At 48.0% G+C, this 27,543-nt stretch overlaps 1 protein-coding gene across 1 annotated transcript in view; it reads right to left on the bottom strand.

Annotated features, from left to right (window-relative positions):
* The window catches only part of Gdi (GDP dissociation inhibitor), a 107,613-nt gene that overhangs the window by 68,337 nt on the left and 11,733 nt on the right, over positions 1-27,543 (bottom strand). Inside the window, exon 2 of the mRNA XM_050177240.3 lies at positions 3,416-3,957. Coding sequence (XP_050033197.1) covers positions 3,416-3,957 — 542 coding nt within the window. The remainder of the gene's footprint in view (positions 1-3,415; positions 3,958-27,543) is intronic.

Consider the following 27,543-nt stretch of genomic DNA (forward strand, 5'->3'; position numbering starts at 1 on the left):
GCAGTTTACAAAGTAATCCATCCATTTCAAACACATCCTCTTTCGCAATAAACCACATTTCCGTAAACATCACAATATCAAAGAATTTTAACCTCACTAAAGAAACATTGAACGTGGTCGTACGTATTGTGACCGGATCTCAAGTTGAAATGGACACAGTTACAGCATTGCTGAAATTCAGTCACCGTTAAGTCACTTAGCTGCATCAGTTCTGCAGTTTCATTTGTCGACGAAGCCATCACGGACGAGAAAAACAACACTTTTGGTCTAGATTTGCTCAATGAAAACGCATTGACCAGAATGTCCCAGCCACTATTAACACGCATGAGCAACCGCGCCATGTCTGCCAATTCATGAAAAAGGTCGTCTGTATTCTCGTCAACAAAACAATAAAGAACATCCAATATCTGACTTCACAGTGTACTGACCCTCTCATTTCATTGATTATACCCGGTATCAACAACATTACAGCTTGTGAAGCTGTCCTCATGTGTTTGAGTGCATCCACGATAACAGTCGTTGCCAAGTGCCGATTTCATATCCATTGAGAATGTTTCAACAAAAGTAAATGTAAAAATATTGAGAGGTTTAAGTCTTGGTCTGCGCCTTCGTGTTTGATTTAGTACCACCTGACTGGTTTCAGCAGTTTGTTTAAATTTGCTTTTGTTACTAATGTGGTGCCGTAATCCGTTGTCTTCGCATTCCTCCATATTGAAGTGTACTTGATAAGCATGCAGAACTGTTCATTAGATCTTTTCCAGATGGTACTCCTGCCTTATGGCAAGTGTCTCCGATCCGTCCAACTTTTTCGCAAAGATCTTCCCATTACGGCACCATACGTATTTCCACCCATTTTCGTGCTTTTTAAACGAAGCCATCTCAAGGAGACGTTTCAGTGTTGGACAGAAGTGCTCATTCACGTAGGCAGGCGACACTGATTCATTGCCAAAGTCGCTGTTCTTAAGACGCAGTTTTCTTGCCTTCTCAAGTAGGGCATCCCACTTCTGTCGTCGTGTGAACTGTACAATAATGCAGCCTGGCTTATTTCTAGCATAAACACGGTGACAAGCCTCAATGTCATCTGGCGCAACACTCACTTCTGAAAACTGTCCAAGTTTGCAAACAGCCGTTACGTCCTCGTTGAGGCTTTCCGCAATACCCTTAATTTCAATATTTTTGTTCCCCGAATATTGTTCAGAATGTAAATGAGACTACGCATCTGCAAGGCGTTTCTTGATTCCATCGAGCTCAGCGTGTAGTTTACTATTTTCATCCTTCAGCTCAGTGTTTTCTGCCTTGATGGTGTCGTAATTCTGTCAAATGTCTTCGAAGACGCCATTCATGCGATCCATACTGTGCACATCACGAAGTTCTGTTCGCAGTGCTTTTATCTGCGCGCAACTTCCTCTACAGCCTCACGGACTGTCTTTAGCTCCTGCCGTAGTGCATGTCTTAAATCATTGACTTCTGCATGACTCAAGACCGTATCAGCACACACAAAAACACTAAAAAAAAAAGGCGCGAATCTTTAGTTCTCACTTTGGTATTGACTCGTCCTTGTTCTGTAATTCTTTAAATTCTGTAGCCGTTATAGTTAATCCCTTAATGGCTGTAACCTGCAATGCTGTCAGAGGTTTGGTACCACTACTTCTTGCTCGTGTTTGTACTGCAGCCTCTACGTCTGTCTCTTGCATCCCCTATTTTTGCAGTTTTTGAGTGTTCTTTCTCTACCACGTCCTTCCCTATTCTCTTCCAACTTGGTACTAGGTCATCTGCCCTCCTCACCCCAGGTACATTTTCCACAATCAAAACATAAAGGGGGTCCTCCACACATTTAGCTGTGACCAGCCCTGTAAAAAATGGTGTCAATATTTGAATCCGTGCCTCTAGCAGATATTTAACGGACTTGTCTACCAAGATTACTGGTTTAAAGTACCTGGTCGTGCTTTCTGGTGGCACTAGACTCCTTACTAAAATGGTATTGGCTGCAGTGTTTCTCAAGACTGCAGCTTTGAGTCCTTGTGACCTTTTTTTTGGCACAACTGCCAAACCACCAGTGTTTCGTGATGATTACCTCTCGCTATATGACCTAACCAGTTACAAAGAAAAACTCTCTGGGGTCTACTTTGTCTACCGATTTGCCCCCGGTTCTTCATCTCTCCTACTGCTGTCATGTGCGCATCTGTCACAATATGCGAAATTTCTCAATCCTTGTGCCTCTACGAACTGGTCTGTTTGTTCTACCATCTGCTCCACAGTTTGTGGTTTTCTTTCTTTAAGGAATACCGTATTTACTCGCATAACGATCGCACTTTTTTGTCAGAAAAATTGACGCATAATCAGGGGTGCGATCATTACGCAGGTTAAATTTCCCGCAAAAAGAAACTTTTTTTTTGTCCCGCATTTGCTGCGGGACACCAAAACAAATATGGTGGCCGGCGGAGCAAGCCAAATGCGCCAAACGGTATTTTTTTCTTCTCGTGAGTACATTAGTGCATTGAAACAGTTTCTTCCGTATCAGTAATTAATATCGAAATGGTGGCAATAGTGGCTTCGATTAATGCCATTTTGGACCTGTGGTTGTGGCAAGTATGAAAAATGGGACAGCAAAGCATCTCAGGGTCCCAAATTTCAGGCGTCCTTATGCATTAGCTTTACAGAGTACATGGCAGAGCTGCAAAAGCGTCCAAAACATCAGGCATGTGCAAAAATCAGTTGACCGAGTGTACAACCTTTTTTTGAAATAAACAGAGTTGTAAGTCGGCGCTTGTTAACTTCCTGTCTCTTTTGTGTCCATTGCAGGTTTACCATGATTTACCAGCTCCCCATCTTTCAGCCTCTTTGCAGTCCATAAGCATGGGCTATGCGACATCTCCAGCACACCACAGAAATCACATGGGCATGCAGTTCTTGCCAAGCAGGCCAACATAGGTACAGGAATTTCAACTAGGTGTGCAGCATAGTCCACTGTCAGCTTGCACATGAATTTGCCCCATGCAAGTTCATACTGTAGAGCATAAACTCACATTGTCTGCAACATAGACCCTTGCTCATGGTTGTGGCAGCTCAAATGATGCGTCCCCAATCCAGCCAAGTGAAAGCAAATGTCGCTACAGTCGAGAAGCAGGCGGTTTTGCACTATGCACTACTTGGAATATTTAGAAAAACACACAGCCTTCATAGCAGTCACAATGGCCCTTACATGCTGGAAGGCATTGCATATCGCATGCTAGTAAATGCCCGTTCTATACGTGTAAGTATGCTTTATTTACTCTGTTTAAAACGATCATGCCAAATCACCCATTACACCAGCATCACCTGGCCACTACCAGTACACAGTACATTGGAATAGCAGACATGCATGGCACTAAGAAAACACAGAAGTAGGTGACTGAAATCCTAGGAAAACGCTCACTCGTCATCCCGGTACAGGGCCAGGGCATGTCCCGTGAAGTCAGCAGTGTCCTTGTCGAGGCCAAACTTTTCGTACAGCTGGGAGGCCGCGGTGGTCTGGTGGTCAACGTCTTTCCACGTCTTGGGGTCATCAAAGGCATAGTCTTGCACAGCCACCAGGAAGTTGCGGAAGCGGCGCTTCTCAAACATGCCCATGAGACTGGATGCCAGGGCCTCCTTCTCGTCAGCTGGCACTTTGTGGATCTTGCCCGCCTTGTAGACATAGCTGCCCTCGACCGACTTGAACTCAAGGTAGCGTGTGACGCCCGTGTGGATGAGCAGCTTGACCAGCTGGCCATTGGCCATGAGAAACTTGGGCACCAGGTCAACATTCCAGTCACGTGAGCGGCCGTACTCGTCCAGCTGACTCGCTGGCAGGCTGAACTTGGTGAACAGCTCCTCCAATGGTGTGATGGAGGCCGACTCCCCCCCATAGTACTTGTTGCGGTCCATGTGCAGAACCTTCTTGCCGCTCACTGACAGCATGCCGCTCAGGATGCACTCCTGCACAGAGACAAACACCAGACTAAGGCTCATCGTGACAACTGGACAGCCACTACAGAGATTCAAGGTGCCTTAGCCAAACAAAAGCTTTGCAAGCAAGTTGGCTCGAGGGACTGTGGAAAATGAGTTACTGGGAAGGCATTTTTCAGTGGGCTGCATAAAGAGAACGATCTAGGAAGCTGTAGACTACGACTGCTAGCCACCAAGTCAGTAATCCGCATGGCTATCCAGATCAGTTGGCAACAATGTGTGCAAATGGATTGCCGGACTGCACAGAGGTTGTCGTGGTTTCATCTCGGGTACTGCGCCTGCGTGGGGAATGAGCGACAACAGCCCACTGCCTTTATGACAGCGCACTTCACCCATTGACGCATCAGAGCAGTCCAGGCAGCTGTATCGACTAAACTGCTAACCGCTGCGGGCTTTTCGTACATTATATGAATTTATTCATATTTTCTGTGGCTCCGGGACTGCTCTGAAGCGTGTTCGTGTTTCTGCTGTAAGTACCTTATATTCCTTTGTGTTGCTTTTTGTCAGTGTTTATTCACTATGGAAGGTGAAAAGATTGAAGCACTGTCTGAATACTGTAGAGCAATGAATGAAAAGTCTCCAATAGCACTAAAGGGACACTCAAATGATTTTGTACCAACATACTGAGTTGTTAGAGTAAGTCTATCTGATCATTAAGTGACACTTAAGAGCTCCGCATAAAGCATGTAATTTATTGCAGGGTGTTAAAAAGTCCAAGTTTCACCCAAAAGGCAAAGCATCAATTGCGATAGCAAATGAGTAGACAGCTATGCCCAGTAAGAACATTAGTTTTATCAGCCATATAAATTTGCGAACATTCACTTACAAGCTAAATTAACAAGCATGGTGTCACGCAGCCACAACCTAACATAACACATCTCACTCAACGACAGCGGGGATTCGCTGTCAAAACACTGGAGTAAGAAAGCGGGGCAGCAGCGAGCGAAATCTTTGTGCTACCTCTTGCTTCCACGCGAACTTCGCAGCGAGAACACAGTGCACGTGAAGCTATCAGCATTCATCGCACCCAGACTGTCTCCATCACAGATTGCTTTCAGATAGGCTCCATCCCCACTGCCTTGCACGCTACGGAACACAGCGCACTTCCTCCCTACCTTCCTCCAGTGCACGAGCGAGCTTAAGCCGCCATCGTCGGCTCACCCTAACATACAGCATACGGCGCACAGCAATGGCGATGCCAACAGCAGTGATGCACCTGGTGTGTCCATATTGTTACATGAGAATACCCAGATGAGAAGCCATACACAAGTATATTTACAAAGCCAATAGGCTGCACTTCACCAAAAGGCAACAGCTAGTGCTAACCTCCAATCGTCGTCTTCACAGCCACTGGCCTCTTCATAAATACTGGCCCACACCATTACCCCGGCAGCAAAAGTGCCGTCCTGGAGCTAAGGCCAGGCTCGGAAGCAGTGTAGTTGGCCTTGAGCCTATCGAAGTGCATGACATCACTGGATGCCAGAGTAGTGTGCGAGGTCGAACTGACAAGAGCAATTTTGTAGGTGACCTGGCGCAGCACGTGGTAAGACCCCTTGTATCAAGAAAGAACCTTCCCTGAAATTCCAACATAACGAGAGAGTGACCATAGGAGCACGAGCTCACCAGGGAAAAACTGCATCACGGTGGCGCGCATTGTACAGACACTGCTGGGCATTTGCAAGGCTGTCCGTTGTGTACAGGTAAGCTGGCGTGTACAGGTAAGCTGGCCTGCACGGCCAGCCAAGGCAACGGTACTGTGCACATGCTTGTTGGATTCGCAGAAGGGGGAAGCGTAGTATAAAGGGGCAAGGTCGGTTCGCAACTGTACAGTAGACATAATGGAGAAAATGTGGCGGTGTCATGCAGAGAAGAATTATACTGTCATGAAGATAAGATGGGCTCGCCGAAATAGAACAGCCTTCTTTTAATGATGGCCGACACTCAAAAAACCCCGTACCCACAACTGCGCCCTTCGTCATCTCTCTGGTGCTTGTAGTAGGCAGCTGATTTCTGGCAATCGGGACTCGTAGTGGGCAGCTTACTTCGCATCATTACTCCCCACGTGAAAAAGCGACCATCCTGGTCGTTGATCGAAGGCAGTAAAGGGCAACAGAGGGCACGGGATAAAGTTCATCAGAGAGACACGTCGTCGCAGGCTTAATACGGTTTGACCCATACTATGTGGACAATCTCTGCTCGTGGCAGTCGTCAGCTCAGACTCATAGCAGTACTCCAAGGAACGACCTCGTAGTTCACGTCGCTGAGTCGCCCGACAATCTTGTACAGGCAAAAGTATCTACGCAATAATTTTTCCGACAGTCCCTGACGACAGATGGGTGTCCACACCCAAACGTAGTTGCCAGGTTCATAATGGATGTTCCTTTGGCCACTGCTATAAATGACAGGCGCCAGTACTCTGCTGGAGGCAGATGCGGTTGTGAGCAAGCTGTCGAGCTTCTTCAGCCTTCCGGACGATGTCAGCATTGTTGCTTCTTGTTTTGTTGTCGACCAGGAGCATGGCATCTAAAGGTGATACGCAGCGCCCATAAACCAGTTCAAATAGTATGAATTGAGTGGTTTCCTGAACAGCCACACTGTATGCGAATGTCACGTATGGTAGAATTTGGTCCCATAACTTGTGCTCTACGTCAGCGTACATTGAGATCATAACTGCAATATTTCTATTGAGGCAGTAAGTAGCAAGTCCATTAGTTTGTCGGTGATAGGCTGTAGTTTTCCTATGATTGGTGTGGGTCAGTGTGACGATCTCCTGTATTAAGACAGCAGTAAATGCAGTCCCTTAATCGGTTATTAAGACTGAAGGGGCCCTGTGACGCGATATGATGTCATGGACGAAGAACATGGAGACTTCTGTGGAGGTTCCGTGGGGTACAGCTTTTGTTTCTGCGTACCGTGTCAGGTAGTCCGTTGCGGCTACTATAGATTTGTTGCCTGCGGACGATGTAGGGAATGGACCAAGAACATCCATTCCAACCTGTTGAAACTGTGCTAGAAGAGGGTCCAGGGGCTGCAGAAGACCAGCAGGTTTCAAAGGTGGAACCTTGCACCGCTGACAATTGCGACAGCTTCTCACATAGCTGAATGGACGAGAACAGCCATGGCCAGTAATACTTCTGGCGTATAAACGCTAACGTCCTGGCAAAGCCTAGGTGTCCGGCACACAAGCCGTCATGACACGCAACACTTCGCGCAGTGAAACTGGGATGATATGAAGGAACGTTTCTTGGCTGTTCTTGAAGTTCTTTACGCAGAGAACGTTGCAGAGGCAGTAAGAAATCAGTCCTCGTGACATCGGTCGTGAAACAACGTTGGCTCCCTGGAGGTTGTGGGGATGCGCGACTCTCACGCATCCCCTGATATGCTGTTTTCCCGCACGGCTCGCGTGGCCTGGCGCCCGCGGCGCTCTAAGTGGTACAAGCGCGGTGCGAGAGATGGCGCGACCGTCGCACCGCGGCGGGGTTACTCGGGCGCCGAGGGACAAGGCGCTGCCTCTTTCCCGGCGGGCCGGCGAACAGCGTGGACATTCCGCGCGCGCTGCGACCATGCTTCTGCGAGACCGCCTCGCGTGGCCGCCTTCGAACGCACGACCGTTGGCGTGACCGAACACGCGAACGACCAGGCGTTGGGATCCAGCATGGGGCGAACATATTCGCTCGCAATGCGGTCGCGGTAAGTCGGACTTCTAGATTTGTCGCGCGCCCATCGGCATGTTTTGGGGATAGCAACTCGGCTAGCAGGCATTAATCTATGAAAGGTGCAATAAATGCCCTTGTGATTGTTTGCACTACTGTGTTGTCGTTCCTTTGTCCCAAGAGTACGGCGGTGAACCCCGTATCGCCCACATCTGGCTGCCCAACGTGGACCTCTTGGGGCATCGGACGATAGATTTAACAGTTTTGCTTCGTTCGAGATCTTTGTTTGAACCGAAGCGTAGGGCTAGCGTGGATTTTGATCGCTAGCGTTGGCGGCGTGCTTTCTTGAGCGAGGCGGCGGTGGCTGTAGTGTGTTTGAACACGTCAACATGCTAAGCCTTTTCGCAAGTGTTTTTTTAATGACATTCGACGGTACGAGAGCCACGTGGTCTGCATCCTGGGAGAGCGAGGCTGAGCGCCCGCGGAGCAGTGGCAAGCCTGAAGCGAGTGAGTACGGAAGCCTTGTGGGTGATCCGAATTTCTTATGTAAATAGCTTCTATCTCTTTGACTCGGATGAAGTCGCGGCTCTAGGAGCCGGGTGGCCGCGGGCCACGGGTGTCACGACGGGCTGACTGGTATTGCGGCCTGGCACCGGGCGCTCCGACATCGTCTGGGACGGTGGGCGCCGTCAACTCGGATGCTGTGTGCACCGAGCGGAGTAGGACCACCTCACAGAGCTAACGTCTCCTCACGGCTGCCTGTTTTGCGCCCATTTTAGGTGTTGTTTTTGGATGCCGGTTGTTGTCAGGGTAGCGACGATTTAGGCCTAAGGCTTTACGAAGCTGCCTGTCGCACGTGGAGGGACACAACCTGGTGGACCGTGGCGTTGAGGTGTTGCAATTTGCTTCCCTCATTCTATTTAGCCTCGCACGAATTGAAATTACTCGTTCGGCTCAAGGAAGCGAGCTTCGTTCACGTGAACTTAGCATCTGAGTAGCTGCCCGATCTTTTGCTAGCCGAGTTGAACATCGCACCACGTGGGCGATGCGCATGCAGAATTCCTCTCCCTTGCACTACTGTAGTGTTTGCCGAGTGTGTTGAGTTTACGCAGCGTGATTGGAGTCACCCCTGGCTTGCTGTCACCTGCACATCGTCTGCGCTGCTGCCCCGGACTACGAACGAGCCACCCCGGGCGATGGTGATGCTGTGGCCAGTTCGGCGCAGCGACTTCGGCGGCCTCCTGTATCCAGTTCACAACCCTCGGCGGCGGACAAAAGAGCCGGCGGTCACCGACAGCTACTGCGGCTCCCGCCTGCAGGGCGCGTCGGCGCGAGCGACGCTTGCTCGTACCGACTACTGCATCGTCGTCTCCGGAGTCCTGGCCTGGGATCGTGCCGTCAAGTCGCAAGGCCGCTGTGGTGACCGGCGGACGCCAGCGGTGTACCCCAAGGACAGTCGGCTCGCATGTTATGGACAGCGTGTTTACATTTCCCCGGCGCGGCCACTGTTGCATGTACCACATTGTTCGCGAAGCACGTGTTGATGTTAGACTGTGTGAAATGTTTCGCTGGAATATGTAGTGATTTAAGGTTGGGGGGATGTGGGGATGCGCGACTCTCACGCATCCCCTGATATGCTGTTTTCCCGCACAGCTCGCGTGGCCTGGCGCCCGCGGCGCTCGGAGTGGTACAAGCGCGGTGCGAGAGATTGCGCGACCGTCGCACCGCGGCGGGGTTACTCGGGCGCCGAGGGACAAGGCGCTGCCTCTTTCCCGGCGGGCCGGCGAACAGCGTGGACATTCCGCGCGCGCTGCGACCATGCTTCTGCGAGACTGCCTCGCGTGGCCGCCTTCGAACGCACGACCGTTGGCGTGACCGAACACGCGAACGACCAGGCGTTGGGATCCAGTATGGGGCGAACATATTCGCTCGCAATGCGGTCGCGGTAAGTCGGACTTCTGGATTTGTCGCTCGCCCATCGGCATGTTTTGGGGATAGCAACTCGGCTAGCAGGCATTAATCTATGAAAGGTGCAATAAATGCCCTTGTGATTGTTTGCACTACTGTGTTGTCGTTCCTTTGTCCCAAGAGTACGGCGGTGAACCCCGTATCTCCCACAAGGTATAGGATGAAAAAAAAGCAATACTGTCTGTCCATTGTAGGTCAGCCATCTCGACAGTGTCTACTACACCAAGAGACGGGAAGTCTTGCTCTAAATCACTTTGCTTCAAAGGTATAGGTGCACGTGAGAGGCAGTCGGCGCCACAGTGTTTTGCCCTGATCAATAAACCACTGTGACCAGGGTGTCTACCAAGCTGTGTAGAAGTTGAGGAGGACGTCGGGATAAAAACTTGGGAGGTTTATTTACGTTATTTACAGTGAGAGTCAATTAACAGTCGTAGAGTCATTACGGGCCGGCAGCAACTCGAACGCTGCGGCCCGTCGCAAGAAGTTCGAGAGAGACGAATCAAGGGATGCTCTAGGTATGCTCTCCTGCTGCTCCCGGTCTGGGTCTTTTAAGCCCTTCGGTGTCACGTTCGGCCAATGGGAGAGCCCGCTCAGGTGACGCCATTTTCGGCCAATCGGCGAGCCCACTCGGGTGTCGTCATTTTCGGCCAATGGTAGGTGCCCGGGCGATGGAGTCACACCTGGCAAAGAGAGTCGCTCCTTGGTCCCCCTGCGGTCTTGCCTTGCTGACATGCAATGCGCCGTCACCATAGAGGGTAGGGGGCGACGCCGCCAGGTTGTCACGCTGCATTACAGCCGTCAGGTTGTCACAGCACATTACAGCCGTCTTGCTTCTGGACCCACGTTACCTAGAACAGTGCCAGGCTCTCTTCGCTTTCGGGAAGAGCCAAGCCGTGAATAGCTCCACCGGCTGCACACGAAGTGGGGTCCGCCAACTTGTTTGCTCGTGCCGTGCCTAGGGAATGTGGCATCAGTGCTTCTTCGCTCCTCAATTAGCTGTGGTGCGATTCGATGAGGTCTGGGGAACTCGAAGTAGGCTTAGGAAACGGTCCCGTATGTAACAGCTGACATTTCCGAATTCCCCGAGTTTTCCAGGTTTTTCGTGGGTGCCTTTGCAATATTCCCCGAGTGACACAGAACTTTGTTATGTCAAGACGGGCTCCCTACATCATGTCGCCCAATGGTGTCACTCTCTAATAAGCATGTCAAAAAATAAAAGAACAACTTAATCCAGTTTGAATTGTAAGGGGTAGTGTTTATCTTGTTCAAAAAGAAAACAGAAGGGAGGGTTAGTAGAATGCAAAGCGAATAATATATCTTCGAAAGAAATATAAGACCCACTACAAATTGAGTCGAACATTCTCAAATACGAATAAAAAAGATGCATAAAGAATATTTTCGAATGTGAGCTATTTCTATCAACTGATAGCAAGCTAATTGGTTTGGGGCCCGAACTTTATCACAAGTGAGATTCTCTTTGAACAGCTGGTAAGTCAACCTCAACTGTCCTGACATACTCTCAGCCCGCGCACAACGCCTCAGTGTTGAGTTTCACTGTATTAAATAGTTTTTTTTGCTTGGATGAGGGACACCTGCATTTCGGTGTCAGCCAACACTGCTTTTAGAGTGCAAGCTCCTTCAAAAATGCGGCGGCGTGGTTCCTTCTCCGTTCATTTCTCAATTCGTAGGTCCTTTGTCTTCTTGTTCACCTTAGGCTGCGCGGTCGCCACACGGACTATTTGAAGCATCCTTTTGGTCAGTTCTACAATCAAGTCCCATTTTTCGGACTCCCTATGGGCCGCGAAAACGTCCAAAAAAAATGAATGCATGTCTTTTACTGCCCTTAAGGGCTCAAATCGACACAGGCACGGCCAAAAAAGTTTTGAAGGCCTGCCAGTATACTTATTAGGCATATCGGTGCTCGTACTGTGACATAATATGGTGGGTGCACGCGTGTATAATTAAAGAATACATACTGTGCCCCGTGACAGTTGCCCTTTCCACAGTTATGCTTCACAGCGTAACATTGCTGCAATGAGGTGAAGCTGACTTTCTGGAACCGGCATTATGCAACGCACCGTGCTTTCTGAAATTCGAAGCCAATCAGGATGACCACAAAGGCGGTGTCGGTGCCACTGCTGACAGCGGTGAATTCTTTCAATGAAAAACACGGCACAGAACGGCAAGAAGCTTAAGTTAGGCCTTGCATTGCAGCGGTGGCGGCTACGGCTGCCAGCGGATCTGCGTGTGAGTGTGCCGATTCGAGGCGGCGAGGTTATAAAAATGGCGGCGGTTGTGGCTTTTATTAATGCCGTTTCGGACCTGTGGTCACGGCAAGAAGTCCGGAAAATCGGACGGCGAAGGTTTCTCGCGTCCGAAATTTCAGGCATTCTTATACATTGACCCTATGGGGTATGTACTAGTGCCGCGAAGCTGTCCGAATTATCTGGCACCCAGAAAGTCGCTCGTTGACTGTACTCTGGCAACTCCTCCAGCACACGACGCGGCGCCAAAGACTATTTGTTACGATTCCTCTGTTTACTCAAGCCAGCAATACCGTGACTTTGGGTTCCCCTTCAATAAATTTACAGCAAATTTTCCCTGATAGAAGCACAAATTCCCCGAGTTTTCCCTGAGTTTTTCCAGACTACTCGATATCCCTGGGAATTCCCGGTTTTCCCGGTTGGTAGATACCCTGGTGACGTACTCCTGAAGGCGAAGGCTCCAACGAGCAAGGCGGCCTGAAGGGTCCCTAAGACTCGCAAGCCAGCACAGCGAGTGGTGGTCACTTGCTACTCGAAAAGCTCAGCCGTACAGGTAGGGTCGGAACTTTCTGATGGCCCAAACGACAGCGAGACACTACTTTTCAGTCGTGGAATAGTTGGCCTCCGCCTTTGTCAAACTGCAGCTCACGTAAGCTACTACTCGTTTGCTGCCGTCTTGCCACTGGACGACTATGGCACCAAGCCCCACATTGCTGGCATCTGTGTGGATTTCTGTGTCAGTCTCGTCGTAGAAATGCGTGAGTACAGGCGCTGTTTGCAGTCGCTTCCACAATTCTGTAAAGGCTGCTTGTTGCTCGTCCATCCACTCGAAGTGTACACCTTGGCGTGTTATTTTTGTTAATGGTTCAGCGATCCTTGAAAATCCTTCGACAAAACTACGATAGTAAGCGCAGAGACCTAAGAAGCGTTGTACAGCCTGCTTGTCAGTTAGACGCGGGAGCTCTGCAACAGCAGCCAGCTTCTCGGGATCTGGCGGAACATGCAGGGGCCAACTACGTGTCCGAGAAACTTGAGCTCCTGAAAGCCAAAATGCCATTTCTCAGGATTGATAGATTTGCTTTGCTGATTGCGATGAGTATGTGCTCGAGTCATTCTAGATGTTCATCATACATCCTCGAAAACACCACAATGCCGTCAAAGTAGACTAAGCACATCTACCATTTCAGTCCAGAGAGAACAGTGTCCCTCATCCGCTGAAATGTGGCAGGTGTGGAACACAGGCTGAATGGGAGGACTTTAAATTCATATAATCCATCAGGCATCAGAAATGCAGTTTTTTCATGGTCACGCTCATCTACTTCAATCTGCCAGTACCCTAGCTTAAGATCCAAAAAGGTGAATAATTGGGCACGGCGTAGACAGTCCAGAGCGTCATCGATCCATGGCAGGGGATAAAAGCCGCGTTTGGTGACACGGTTAAGCCATCGATAGTCTACACAGAAGCATAGTGTATTGTCCTTGTTAACTAACACGACGGGGGACGCCCATGGACTTATGGATAGCTGAATCACGCCATCATTGATCACATTCTCGTGAAGCCTGCGGCAAAAACACCGTTCCACGTCCGGCGCCAAGGTCTGTGAGTGGTGACGCTGGCTAGCACTCCCAGGGTTCTACTAGGGAACATAAATACTCAAGAAAGTGAATGGGGAAACAGCGCCACGGTAGCTCAACTGGTAAAGCATCGCATGCGAAATCCGAAGGTTGTGGGATCGTTCCCGACCTGCGGCAAGTTGTTTTTTCATACACTTTCATTTCCATTAATTTATAGTTTATTTCATTTATTAAGCACAAGTAATTTCCCCTATGTTGTCCTTGTTGTCAGTGTTTGTTGCCTTCTTATCATATGACTAATAAAAATCAGGTCCCTAGGTTACCTCCCTTTCTTCTCGTCTGTCGACAGACGAGAAGGCTGTCGTTCAACATCTTGCATCTTAAACGACAGCCTTGTTGAACAAATTTCCAGCTACAAATATCTTGGCGTACACCCAACCCCAAACTTGACGTGGAATAATCACATTAACCATATCTTCGCTTCTGCAAACCTTCACTTGGATTCCTTAAACATAACCTCAAACATGCTCCCGTACACTTACGCAAATTGGCATACACGGCACTAATACGCCCTAAAATAGAGTATGCGTCAGCCATATGGGATCCCCATCAGGCATACCTAATAACTGACTTAGAAGCCCTGCAGAACCGTGCTGTACGCTTCATCTTTTCAGATTATTCACGAGAATACCAGTGTAACAACATTAAAAAATCGCACCGAGCTTGCAGCCTTGTCACTTTGCCGTAATATCTCGTTTAACACTATTCCATAAGCTCTACTATCACGTATCTCTTCATAACGAGTTCATGTGTGAACCCTCAGCCATTTTTCCGCGTCGGGATCATTCTTGCAAAGTCAAATGCATAATGTGACATTCCTTCGCATTTGGTCAGTCATTTATACCTCGCACCGCGAAAGAATGGAATAATCTGCCATCGTACATTGTCACTGAAACAAATGCCTCGAAATTTACAGACGCTCTACGCAGTACCATGCATATCACGTTTCACTCTCCGATTTGTAAACAGATTTTTTTTTTAATGCGCGGTGTTACGTATTCGATGGCTAGACGCCGAGGGCGGCAGGACGACCGGCCCAGGGAACAGGCGACCAACGCAGCGCCAGGAAGACAATCACGTTTATTCAGTCGGCGACGCGCTTTTTGAGCGCTAAGCAGCCAATCAGGGAGTGGCAAAAGAAAAGAAGATATCGTGGCAAGCGGGGCAATCTGATCTGTAGATTGCAACGGAGAATGCGACCAGCACCGCGAATGTTACAGCGGGTAACCAGAGCCTCCACGACAGTGTCATAGTTTGTACAAATCATTCAGAGTTGCTGTACTGATAACTATAATTATATTTTATTTTTTTGTGTTTGTACGTTGATGCACTGTAATTAATTTTGTCCCAGTTTTGTTTTTCCATTGTATTTACATTTACGCACTGTTCACCTCACCGATGTAACCTATACCCTATGTAATACCCTCCCTAGAGGGCCTTTAGGGTTATTGTGAAATAAATAAAATAAATAAATTACACAATGAGTCTCAAATCCGGCAACATTGATGCCCTCAGGTAGTATGTGTGGGTTTAATGACCGGTTGCCTTCACCCAAAAAGATCACATTCTCGTGACGCCTGCGGCAAAAAGATGTTCCACGTCCGCCACCAATGTCTGAGTGGCGACGCTGGCTGACCCTCCCAGAGTTCTGCTAGGGAACATAAATACTAAAGAAAGTGGATGGGGAAACAGCGCAGCGGTAGCTCAATTGGTGGAGCATCGCACACGAAATTCAAAGCTTGTGGGATCGTTCCCCACCTGGGGCAAGTTGTTTTTTCATCCACTTTCATTTCCATTAATTTATCGATTTTCATTTATTAAGCACAAGTAATTTCCCCTATGTTGTCCTTGGTGTCAGTGTTTGTTGGCTTCTTATGCCAACAGTATAGTGTATTTTGTTTCGACTTTACCCATCGCCAATTCCTCATCTTCATAGAAGCTTTAGACTTGCTGGTCATGACTGGATGTAGGCGCATAGACCTGCAAGACCTTCAATTTGTACCTCTAATTAAGTTTCACAACAAGACCTGCCACCCTCTCGTTAATGCTATAGAATTCCTGTATGTTACCAGCTATATCCTTATTAATCAGGAATCCGACTCCTAGTTCTAGACTCTCCGCTAATCCCTGGTAGCACAGGATGTGCCCGCTTTTTAGCACTGTACATGCTTCATTTGTCCTAACGTCGCTGAGCCCTATTAAATCCCATTTAATGCCCGCTAGTTCCTCCAATAGCACTGCTAGACTCGCCTCACTAGATGACATTCTAGCGTTAAACGTTGCCAGGTTCAGATTCCAATGGCGGCCTGTCCGGATCCAGAGATTCTTAGCACCCTGTGCTGCGTCACAGGTCTGACCGCCACCGTGGTCAGTTGCTTCGCAGCTGCTGGGGACTGAGGGCCGGGTTTGATTGTTGTATTCATATAGGAGGTTGTGGCCAAGTACTGCAGCAGGGTGGCCAATCCTGCTCTGGTGAAGAAGTGCGTTACCGGTTCTGGTCACTGGGTACACCGGTCAACAGGTAGAAAGGAGAAAAGCCAGCAGTGTTGTGGCGGGAGGAGTTGCGCCTGAATGTGACTAAAGGCAAAGGGCTGTCCCAATCACAACGATCTCTGGAAACGTACATAGAGAGCATCGTGGTCAGCATGCAATTAAGACGTTCAGTAAGTCTGTTTGTGGATGGTAGGCTGTGGTTAGCTTGTGACGTGTGTAACACGAACAAAGGATGTTGTCAACAACTTTAGAAAGAAATGAACGACCGCAATCCGTCAGCAGCTGTTGTGGCACGCCATGATGGAGAGTGACATCGTGAAGCAGAGAATCCGCGACGTCCGTGGCACAGTTTGTCGGCAGCACCATGGTGATGACAGTGCTCAGGTGATGGCATACCGTGTGGTGTAGTCAGTGGCCACACCAGTCCACTTGTTCCCCGTAAAACAAGTCAGGAATGGTCTAACCAAATCTAGGCCCACGCGGTAGAACGGGACCAGTTGGGATCTCGATAGGCGCTAAAGTGGGCAGGCAGGCAACACGGATGGGTGCTTGCGGCGCTGGGACGACTTGCTAGCAGCAACATACTGTCACGTGGTGGTGACGTAGAAGAACACAGTAGCAATACTGTGAACGAGAAAACTAACTTTTATTGGGCGAACTTGTGCCCACAAAACAGGCTACACTTATAGCACAACGAAAGCGGCGAACACAGTCGGCGATCGTCGGAAAATCTGCCCAGCGAGTCAAGCGCGTCGGCTTTTATACAGCAGTCGTCGAATGTTCCCGACTAATCGCTGGGACCCGCGCGTATTCCACAATGTTCTACGCCATTCGCGTCAGGCGATGAAATCAGATAACATAAGGTTCGGCGACAACAGACAGCCGGGTAGAATCATCGATAACTTTCCAGAAACGTCGGATACATGCAGGCGCGTCCGTCGCTGTGCGATTACAGTTGTTAAGCGGCGAAACGTGGTCGCCCGATAAAGATAAGTACACGTGTCAATACTGATGTAAAAAATGGTGAAGGCCTGGCCAGGAAAACAGCCTCCATACCCAATCGTATGTACAGGACACTCGGAGATGTCCAACGGTAGGGGCATCGTGTAGCTGTTGGAGCAGTGCAACAAGGAGATGTAGGAATTACAAGGAGAAAGTCTCCGCCGTCAGAGTCAGTGCGTCGGAAGAGAATACGATCATGGAGCACAAACAGGTGGAGAGATGGGTCGGATTGGCGAGACTGTAGCTGGTGGATTATGGAGCGCAAGTCTGGATCGTTCAGCTGTGCCTTCTGGATATCGCTAAAGTCAGAGATGGCGAAGACTCACACATCGGCATCATGGGAAGCAGAGTCAGATGTGGCACATACGCCTACAATATAAACAGATGGGTCTATCATCATGTGTACGCCATTCGGCCGAGTTGCGATAGCTCAGGTAGTGACCATACTGGCTCTAGGGAAACGGGCAGAGCCAGCAGACGAAGCAAAGTCAAGATGGTTGGCGGAGCAGATGGACAGCAGACACAACGTGGCAAGCTTTTGGAGAATTAACGATTGAATGAAAGACACGAGCGGCTGGGAATAGTCAAAGCACTGCATCACTGGCATGGCAAGAGACACTGCTTCAATTTCTCGCTGGACGATACATCCGACGTTCTCGAAGAAGGGCTCAAGCAGTAGACAAATGTCTGCACGTCTATGAAGCTGCAGTGTAGGGTAGACGCATGAACTGCAGAACTATGCGGCAGCTCTTCAAGTCTTCAATGCGCTGACATTTGTTCTTGATCTCATTGACCGTTGTTAAAACAAGATTAAACGCGTTGTCCACGATGCCTTTTAACCCTTTCGCTGTCACGGACGTACCGGTACGTCATCGCGCTTTCCCCCCACAGAGTCACTGACGTACCGGTACGTTCTCTATCGTGCGTTCAAAATTTCGCGCCGGCGCGCAAAGCTGGCGCTCCTGGATTGGCCACGCCATCTGTTGACTCTTTCTACAAGTTCGTATATTCGCCCCACCTATGTTAGTCCATGTATAGAAGAGTACGGTGCGACTGCTACTCCCCACTTTCTCTTTGCTGAGTGGCGCGGTGGCTCCGCGTTCGCTGGATCATGCGTCGCGCGCGTGTGGTTATGGGTTCAAGGGTTGTTCTGCGATCTCCGCTGGTTTGAAGGTTTTTATTTTTCTTCTGTTGGTGTGCCTGCTACGGTGCGTCAAGTTCAGGCGCACGTGCCGTTGCCTCCCCAAAAAGGGAGACTCTATTGCTGCTTTCGCTCTCTCGCCGTACCCTCGCTTCCGACTTGCAGCAGTAAACGTAAAGCCCTTCGAACTTTGTTTAGCCTTTTTCCATCTCCCTCTGTCTTCTTGATCACGCAACGTCCCATTTCTCTCCGTTGTGCGGGCGACTGAAAGCGCATCCTCCCTGCGCGCGGTGGTTACTTTCGGATGGCTCGGCGCGCGGGCCCTTCGTCTGGTCATTGGAGCGGTGGCTGAATTCAGATTCAGAATACGAGCCGAGCTAGGATTCAGACTCGGTCAGAGTCGCATGCGAGGAAGAGCGTTCCGCATCGTCAGATTCGGATGTTGAACGGATTTTATAGTCAGGCTGATGATGATGATGATGTTTACTAACAACAGCTGCAGAACACTGAAATGTGCATATTGCATTGACTATGTTATTTGTATACCAATCATAATCAAAAATAAATTGCTATGTTCATTCCCTGTTATGCTCGTTCCCTGAAACCAAGCCGACACTGGGGGTGCGTCACGGCCAGAAAGGTCCGACAGCGAAAGGGTTAAAAATGTGCCTGACCTTGTATGCCTCTGCCATATTATCCACCTTGTGGCAAAGAGCTACGATGTCCTGTACATATGCCACGCAAGATTCAGTTGACGTCTGCACCAGTCCCAAGGTCCTTAGCAGCCAATTGGGGGCCGATGGGCTTGCCGAACAAGTCTCAAAAAGCTTTTGCATGCACTGGTTCCAACTTGTAATCACTTCCTCATGCGTCTTGAACCAGACCCAAAGTGTTTTCTTTAGGAAGAATATTATATTAGCCAGCATAAGCATGTTACCCCACCTGTTTAGTGCGCTGACCTGTTCCTAATTCTGCAGCCAGTCATTAATATCAATGTTGTCAATCCTAGAAAACATGCCAGGGCCGCAAAGCTGAGACACGATGACCGTCGGTGGTGTCGATGGGGCAGCAGTTGACTGTCCTTCGGATGATATGGTGGCTAGGTTAAGTCTGCTACGGAGGTCCAACTCACGCAAGTGACTGCACCACACATCCACCAATAATGGTACAGGAAGGAAGTGTGTGTCTATTTACAGATGGCTTTTAATGGCAGAGCCAATATGCAAAGCGATAGCCCGAAATCTCCCATCGTCTCCAAGGCTGCCATCCATGTCCTCTTCCAACATCACAGACCACACAGACCACACACACACACACACGCGCGCGCACGCACATATATATGGAGGTTGTACACCACGCAAAGACAAACTCCTAGCACTCCCCGGACAAGAATAATTGAACGAGGATGCACATTCTTGCGTTGCCGACACAACACTTTGCAAAAAAAATTATGGGGTTTTATGTGCCAAAACCACGATCTGATTATGAGGCACACCGTAGTGGGGGACTCCGGAAATTTGGACCACCTAGGGTTCTTTAACGTGCATCTAAATCTAGGTACACGGGTGTTCTCACATTTCGCCTCCATCGAAATGTGGCCGCCATGGCTGCGATGCAATCCAGCGACCTTGTGCTTAGCAGCCCAACACCATAGACACTAAGCAACTATGGTGGGTAACACTTTGCTTAACTTCAGACATTTTTTCATTGCTAAGGCGTGCAGCCCTTTACATCAAATTATGCCATCATCCTTACGCTATCTTTAAATATGACATTAAAAAGGAAAAAAAATTTCGCTTGCGAATTCGTGCAACAGGGTATCCCAACATCATGCACCAAGATTTTAAAGTATGCAAATGTTATTTAGCTGGCCTGAACCAAGGTAACATTCACTGCCGTCCCTTGGAGATACCCAGATGACTTCTTGCATTCTGCATAATTCACCTCAAGTCAACCTCAACTGTCCCGAGATACTCTCAGCCCGCGCACAAAGCCTATGTTGTATTTCACTGCTTTAAAGAGTTTATTTTGGTTTGGATGAGAGACACCTGCATCTCGGCATCAGCCAACACTTTTTTGAGCTCAAGCTCCTTGAAAGAAGCGATGGCACGCTTCCTTTCCCGTTCGTTCCTCAATGTGTCGGTCCTTTCTGGTCTCGTCCACCTTCTGCCGTGCGTTGGCCCCATGGACAATTTGAAGCATCCTCTTGGTCAGTTGTACAGTCAACATCCGATTTTTCGAACTCCCTAGCGGCCGCGAGAACGTCTGGAAAATTGGTCAGTTTGAAGAAAAGAATGCAAGTCTTATTTTCCTTATGGGTTTAAATCGCCACAGGCACATCCGAAAAAACTGAATGCCTGCCAGTACACTTATTAGGCGTATCGGTGTTCCTACTGTGACAGATGACGGTGCATGCGTGTATAATTAAGGAATACATAATGTGTTCAAGAGAACAGACTGGTAGGCTACTTGCTACTACATAACTAGCGCTGCGTCATTTTCCTTCCCTTGTTCTCGTAGTTTTTTTTGCGCTTTGTCTCAACATAATGTGTCCCGTAAGAATTGCCCCTTCCCACACTTGTTATGCTTCACCGCAATACATATGCGCATGCTTCAATGCGTGGCACAATTGTACTAAGCCAAAACTAACTTTCAGAAACCGGCTTTATGCAATGCATTGTACTTTCCGAGCATCGAAGCCACGGAATCGCTATGACCACAAAGGCAGAGTCGGTGCCATTGCTGACAGCGGCAATTATTTCAGTGAAAAACACTGCACCGAACGGCAAGAAGCTTAACAGCGAAGTCGAAGCAGCTAGGCCTAGCGTTGCGGCAGTGGTGGCTACGGCTGCCATCGGATCTGCGTGCGAGAGCGCCAGTGGCTTTAATGCTGTTTCGGACCTTCAGTCACAACAAAAAGTCTGGAAGATCGGACAGCGAAGGGTTCTTGTGTCAAAAATTTCAGATACATTTTCAGAGACGTTCTATGGGGTACGTGGTGGGGCCGCGAAGTCGTCCTAATTATCAGGCATCCGGAAAGTCGGCTGTTGACTGTGCACTGGCAACTCCTCCAGCCAATGACGTGGCGTCAAAAAATTTGTTGCGATTCCTCTCTCTTACTTGAGCCAGCATTACACTTAGTTAATTCGGGTTTAATGGCGCAAAAGCGACTAAGGCCATGCTGCGCCAGCCACAAGGTATTAAGAATTCAAATGTTAATGCAGCGGAAGCTGCGTTACTTTAGAGTCCGTGTAAAAAACCGGTTTCTTCTAGAAAGCTGAACAAGTCAGTGAAGGGCACTAGCGGTTCATCTCCGAGTATTGAGGCGGGGTGTAAAGGTATGTGTAAGTTAGAGATTCTGTAAAAGCTTTTGTGTCTGTGTTTCAATATTTGGACATGTCATAATAATGTGCATTACTGTGAGTGGTTCATGGCACTTCTCGCAAGTTGGCGGATTTTCGTTTTGAAGTAGAAAATTGTGTGTCAGGTGTGTATACCCGATTCAGAGTCTACATAGGATCACCTCATAGAAGCGTTGCTGGTGACTGCACGACTTCCATTTGCTAAGCAGGGGTTTTATTGTGTGTAACTTGTTATTTGTGCAAGAGTCATTCTAGTTGCCACTTTGATGTCAGGGCCTTATGAATCGCTCGGATACTGTCTTTGTATGGAAGTGTTTGCGTTATACCTTTGTGTGCTGCCATGAACGCGCATCTATCTGCTGCTTCATTCCCTGGTATCCCAACATGGCTTGGGACCCAGCAGAATCGTAAGGTTCTTCCGTGTTCGTTATAGGACAACATGTTTAGGATATCACCAAGTAGGGGTTCAGACACGGAGTTAGGTTTAGAGCTCTGAGCACGCTTAACGAATCAGTATATAGGATAGCACTCATCTGCTTGTCGCTGGTCATTTTTTTTACTGCCGTCTATATCGCAAAAACTTCGGCGGTAAACACTGAAGAAAAATTATCCGAATGCTATTTTGCCAATTTTTCGTTATTATACCGACACCTACGTATTCTTGTGTTTTGGAGCCGTCAGTGTAAAATTCCGCGTAATTTTTGTATTTTTCTTGAATAGCTCGGAACTTTTGTATTATGTGTTCTTGTGGAATGTCTTTTTCGTTTAGATGTGTTAGTGTCCAGTCACATAGGTGTGAAAAGTTGTACCATGGTGGCAATCTTGGTGGCCTTTCAGCAACCTGCAGAGCTTCATTACAGCTACTTTTGTTTCCTTTCAATAAAATTACATTTCCCTGATAGAAGCACAAATTCCAGATGGGTTTTTCCAGACTACTCAAAATCCCTGAGCATTCCTGGTTTTCCCAGTTGGTAGACACCCTCCTTGTTGCAGCCCAGGGGCCCTATAACAACTATTCCAATCAGTTTTTATCCCAAATCTGCCATTATCCCTCCGCGATAGGTGAAAATGGGTCGGGCTCTGCCCATATGGGCTGGACCCAAACAATTCCTACCTATCAGGGAGGGCTAGTGACCAATTTGGTATAATAACAGATGGGAAGTTTTACGTGACACCTGCCTAGGTAACAGCAGAGATAACCACCATTTTCCAGCCAAATGTTCTAGTGAGTGGTACGGCCATGGCTACGTACGGAAGAGGGTGGGCACTGTTTTGCAAGTCACCTACCACTACATCGCACTTTCAGCATTGTGGGCTTGTTATACTATTATAGATTTAAAAATACAGGAACGAAGCTTCACACCACAACTTTCATAGTATCTTATCATGCAAGTCACACAATCTTGGTGACCTGCTGTCTGACTTGTTTGAAGAGATGTTTAGAAGCAACTTGCAATCATGGTATTGCAGTCATCATACGATGCGTATTGTTATTTGATTGCACTCGGGAACTGATCAGGCAGACAGTACGAAGCAGGGCTGCTTCATGTTAGGAAGCCTTTGTAAAAATTACAGCATACGTAGTTTGCCGTGAAATAAGGGACAGTAGCTCCGAGAGATTTGAAGGTGTCTCCCGACACCCACCTGTTCTGAAAATTGCAGATACATTTAGTTAGGATGGGCTCTTGGCAGCAAGCAGCACGTGTTACGCAGGATAGGTGAGCGTCAGTTAAGCAACTAGCCTTGGCTGTCTGGTGTTGGGAGATTGGGCATTGACGAGACACTGTCTCTATGTCCATAATTATCCGTATTCCGCCAACTTCCTTCTCAACACCTTTTATGCGTGTCCCCCTCTCATATCCGCCACCCCACTCCCATTCTTAAAATTCTTTTCCGTTAGCCACTGCCGCACTCAACATTCACCGGGTTGTTGAATGGCGCAGCGACCCCTAACATTCCTATATTCCCACCCGTTTATTGTGGTGGTTTCTTGGCTTCCCTGGCCCAGCACCTGTCCTTGAAGCATTTTGCCATGCGCAAATAAGCGCGCTGTAGGCCTTTCTTTCTTTTTCCATTTTATGCCGTTTTCATTCCTAACAGCCGGTAAAAACTAGCCTACTAGTGAGCTCTTCTCAAGTTTATTAACATAACGAAAGTCAGAGACATGGGAAAGAAAAATAATTTTAAAAGAAAAAGAGGGGGTGCTTATAATGCATTTCATAGACAAGGAAGTCTCAATACTTTCGAAATGCTTTTCTTCCGAATGTTTAACGATTGGGTCAAGTACCAAGAATGAGAGGCTCTTCCACAACATGAGAGCCTGGTTGGGAGCAAGAATGTATGCATGCGCTCGTCCCATCTTTATCTGTGTGTGGAATTTTTAGCATTGACCCCCCCTCGGCAGTTATGGTTGACAAGATGTGGAATGAGAGGCGCACCATGAGTGGGGCCGCAATGTTCTGTGCATGGGAGAGGCGATCGCCTCCATGACAACCCCCCCTTCCAAACACCACTAGTCCTCGCCTTGCTTTGGCATTCAAGCTTTCCCTTTCATCCAAGTCGCTTTTCCGAAATCCGCCTCAAACTTTCTCTTCTGTGAGAAAGGGGGAGGGGTTCGTCAGAAAATTTCAGGTGGGGGGGGGTTATACCTCCCAACTAGGGGGGGCCCCTGGCTATGCCTATGGCGGGAACACAATTTTTTACACTGGTACATTATTGGCTATGTACGTGCTAGCAAATCTGCCCAGGTCCTCCCCAGCTTTGCATACTCCAAGGTATTGCACTGACTCCACACCACAATAACACCAAAAATCCAAAATGCAGCCCCTTACAGAGAGCCCTTATCAGCTCAATTTTTTGCATTACCAAGGGTTAAATATGTTTTTATTGTAATGGCTTATTAGTATTGCCAATGTAACCGTAATGTTCTATCATGTTAAAAACCCTAATAAATGCCTCTACAAATCATTTGATATCGTAAGTTAGTCTTCATATTCAATGTTTACTAGGAAAGTTCATAGACCGTTACCTCAAACCAATTATGGTAAATTCACAACTACCTTTGCTGTTACTTTCTTCTGGAACCTACTGCTACCAAATATTCTACAATTCATTTCTTTCCAGTTCATCAAATGACTGTCATGGCACAGAGTCTGTTGCTCACAGGCGCAAAGTTCACCATTTCTGACACTCACTGCTCTTGCGGAAGGCTCAACACGAATGGATACAACAATGACGATACTGGTCAGATTACTTTTGCAATATCTTACGATGACGCCTTAGATGAAACCAACCACGAATTTTTGCCAACACCATCACCCCATCAGCCAAGACTATCTCTTGTTTTAACAAGACAATGTGCGGCAATGTCCTTGGTCCAATTTGTTCATTTTCATTCATGATTGTTGAGTTGCTGGCCCCATAGCATCTGGCATTATTATCTGCAACGTCACTGGTAACAGCCCTTTCACTCAAACAGTTTAAACAGGGTGTCTACCAAGTTGACATTTCCAAATTCACAGAGTTTTCCAGGTTTTCCCCGAGTACCTTTGCAATATTCCCCGAGTGACACAGAACTTTGTATTATGTCAAGATGGGCTCCCTAAATCATGTCACCCAATGGTGTCACTATAGTAAGCATGTTAAAAAATAACTTAATCCCGTTTGCATAGTAAGGGGCAGTATTTATTTTATTCAAAAAGAAAACGCAAGGGAGCGGTTATGTAAAATTCACAGTGAATAAAATATCTTCGAAATAGTAAAACCCACTGCTAATCGAGTTGAACATTCTCAAATACGAATAGGAAAGAGATGCACACAGAATATCTTTGAATATGAGCTATTTCTATCAACTGATAGCAAGCTAATTCGTTTGAGGCCCCAACTTTATCAGAAGTGAGATTCTCTCAACAGCTGACAAGTCAACCTCAACTGTCCTGGCATACTCTCAGCCCGCGCACAACGCCTCAGTGTTTCGTTTCACTGTTTTAGAGTTTTTTTGCTTGGATGACGGACACCTACATCTCGGCGTCAGCCAACACTGCTTTTAGAGTGCAAGCTCCTTCAAAAAAGTGGTGGCATGCTTCCTTTCCAATTCATTTCTCAATGCGTACGTCCTTTTGTATTGTTCACCTTCAGCTGCGCATTTGCCACACGGACCATTTGAAGCATCCTCTTGGACAGTTGTACAGTCAGCGTCCGATTTGTCAGACTCCCTAGGGGCCGCGAAAGCATCTAAAAAAATGAATGCCTGTCTTTTACAGCCCTTGAGGGCTCAAATCGCCACAGGCACGTCCAAAAAACCTTTGAAGGCCTGCCAGTACACTTATTAGGTATATCAGTACTCGTACTGTCACACGAAATAGCAGGTTCATGCGTGCATAATTAAGGGATACATACTGTGTCCCGTGACAGTTGCCCTTTCCCACACTAATACCCCTGACACACGGGCACCCTAAAGTCCTTTAGGTAAGGGGACATCTACCGGAAAGGCGTTCAAGTGCAGTGACACACGACAAAGGAGTATCTCCTTTACGGCAAAGTTCCTTTTCGGGAAAGGAGATCGCGCAACTACTTTGCGAGCGGAAAAGGAGTTACTCTCGCACACAGCGTGCACCACTCATCAATAGAAGGAAACCTGCCACACAACTACGGTGCCCACAGGTATTTCTTTTACCTTGCGAAAATGTTTTAATTGCTAGCGGTAATACAATTTGTCGAATAGTGAAGATTTCCTCTAGCTATACTCTCAAACGCTCACATAACGTCGCTAGTGCCGCCATGTTGAATTCCGGCAGTGTCGTCGTCGTTTGCTGCGCGCATGTGGTGTGATCACGTCGCGAGATGAAGACTGCACAATCAGCGCCCGCAGGAAATACCCAGAAGAAACCACAGTCGTTGGAATAACATATTGAATAAATCGCGTTACGCCTGCGCGCACAAAGGAAGGGACGACAAAGACGAAAAAGGACGACAGAAACGTGGGCATCACCAGAATAAACAGCACGCACAGCAAAACACCGGCTACACATAGTTGCTGGACCAAGTTAGATGGCTGCTAACAACGCAAGAACTGGAATAAAATAAACGACTATAAGCATTATTAGCCATCAACAATAAAAAAAAATATGTTTTTAGGTTCTACAATAGCTAAGTGTAATTAAATACGCAGCTTTTTAAGAATGTTTTCTCTTTTGTGGCCTTAACAGCCAGCGCTATTTTTCTTGCGGCGTTCATCTGAGGAACTACCTAAAGAAGTTCAGTGCGGTGCTGTGTGCCAACGGCGCAACTCCTTTCTGCAAAGGGTCCTTCAGAGTAGCAAAAGGGGTTTACCTGGAAAGGACTTTAGTTTTGCCCGTGTGTCAGGGGTATTATTCTTCGCAGCGCAACATTACTGTAATGAGGCAAAGCTAACTTTTGGAAACCAGCATTATGCAACACGCCGTGCTTTTCAAACTTCGAAGCCAACCGCAATAACCACAAAGGTAGTGTCGGTGCCATTGCTGACAGCGGTGAAATCTTTCAATTAAAAACATGGCACAGAACAGCAAGAAGCTTAATACTGAACCTCGAAGCAGCTAGGCCTAGCATTGCCGCGGTGGTGGCTACGGCTGCCAGCGGATCTGCGTGCGAGTGTGCCGGTTTGAGGCGGCGAGGTTATCAAAATGGTGGTGGTTGCGACTTTTATTAATGCCGTTTCGGACCTGCGGTCACCGCAAAAAGTCCGGAAAATCGAACGGCGAAGGGTTCTTGTGTCCGAAATTTAAGGTGTGCTTACACATTGACCCTATGGGGTACGTAATGGTGCCGCGAAGCTGTCCGTCCGGAAAGTCGCTCGTTGACTGCACTCCGGCAACTCCTCCAGCCAACAACGCAACGTCAAAGACCATTACAATTCCTCTCTGTTACTCGAGCCAGCATTACCGCGACTTTCGTTCCCTTTCAAGAAAATTACAGCTGATTTTCCCTGACAGAAGCACAAATTCCCCGAGTTTTTCCAGACTACAGTGGAACCCCGTTCATACGTTTTTCAACGGACC

This window comes from Dermacentor andersoni, chromosome 9 (assembly GCF_023375885.2).
Source record: "Dermacentor andersoni chromosome 9, qqDerAnde1_hic_scaffold, whole genome shotgun sequence".
NCBI classification, from domain to species: domain Eukaryota; kingdom Metazoa; phylum Arthropoda; class Arachnida; order Ixodida; family Ixodidae; genus Dermacentor; species Dermacentor andersoni.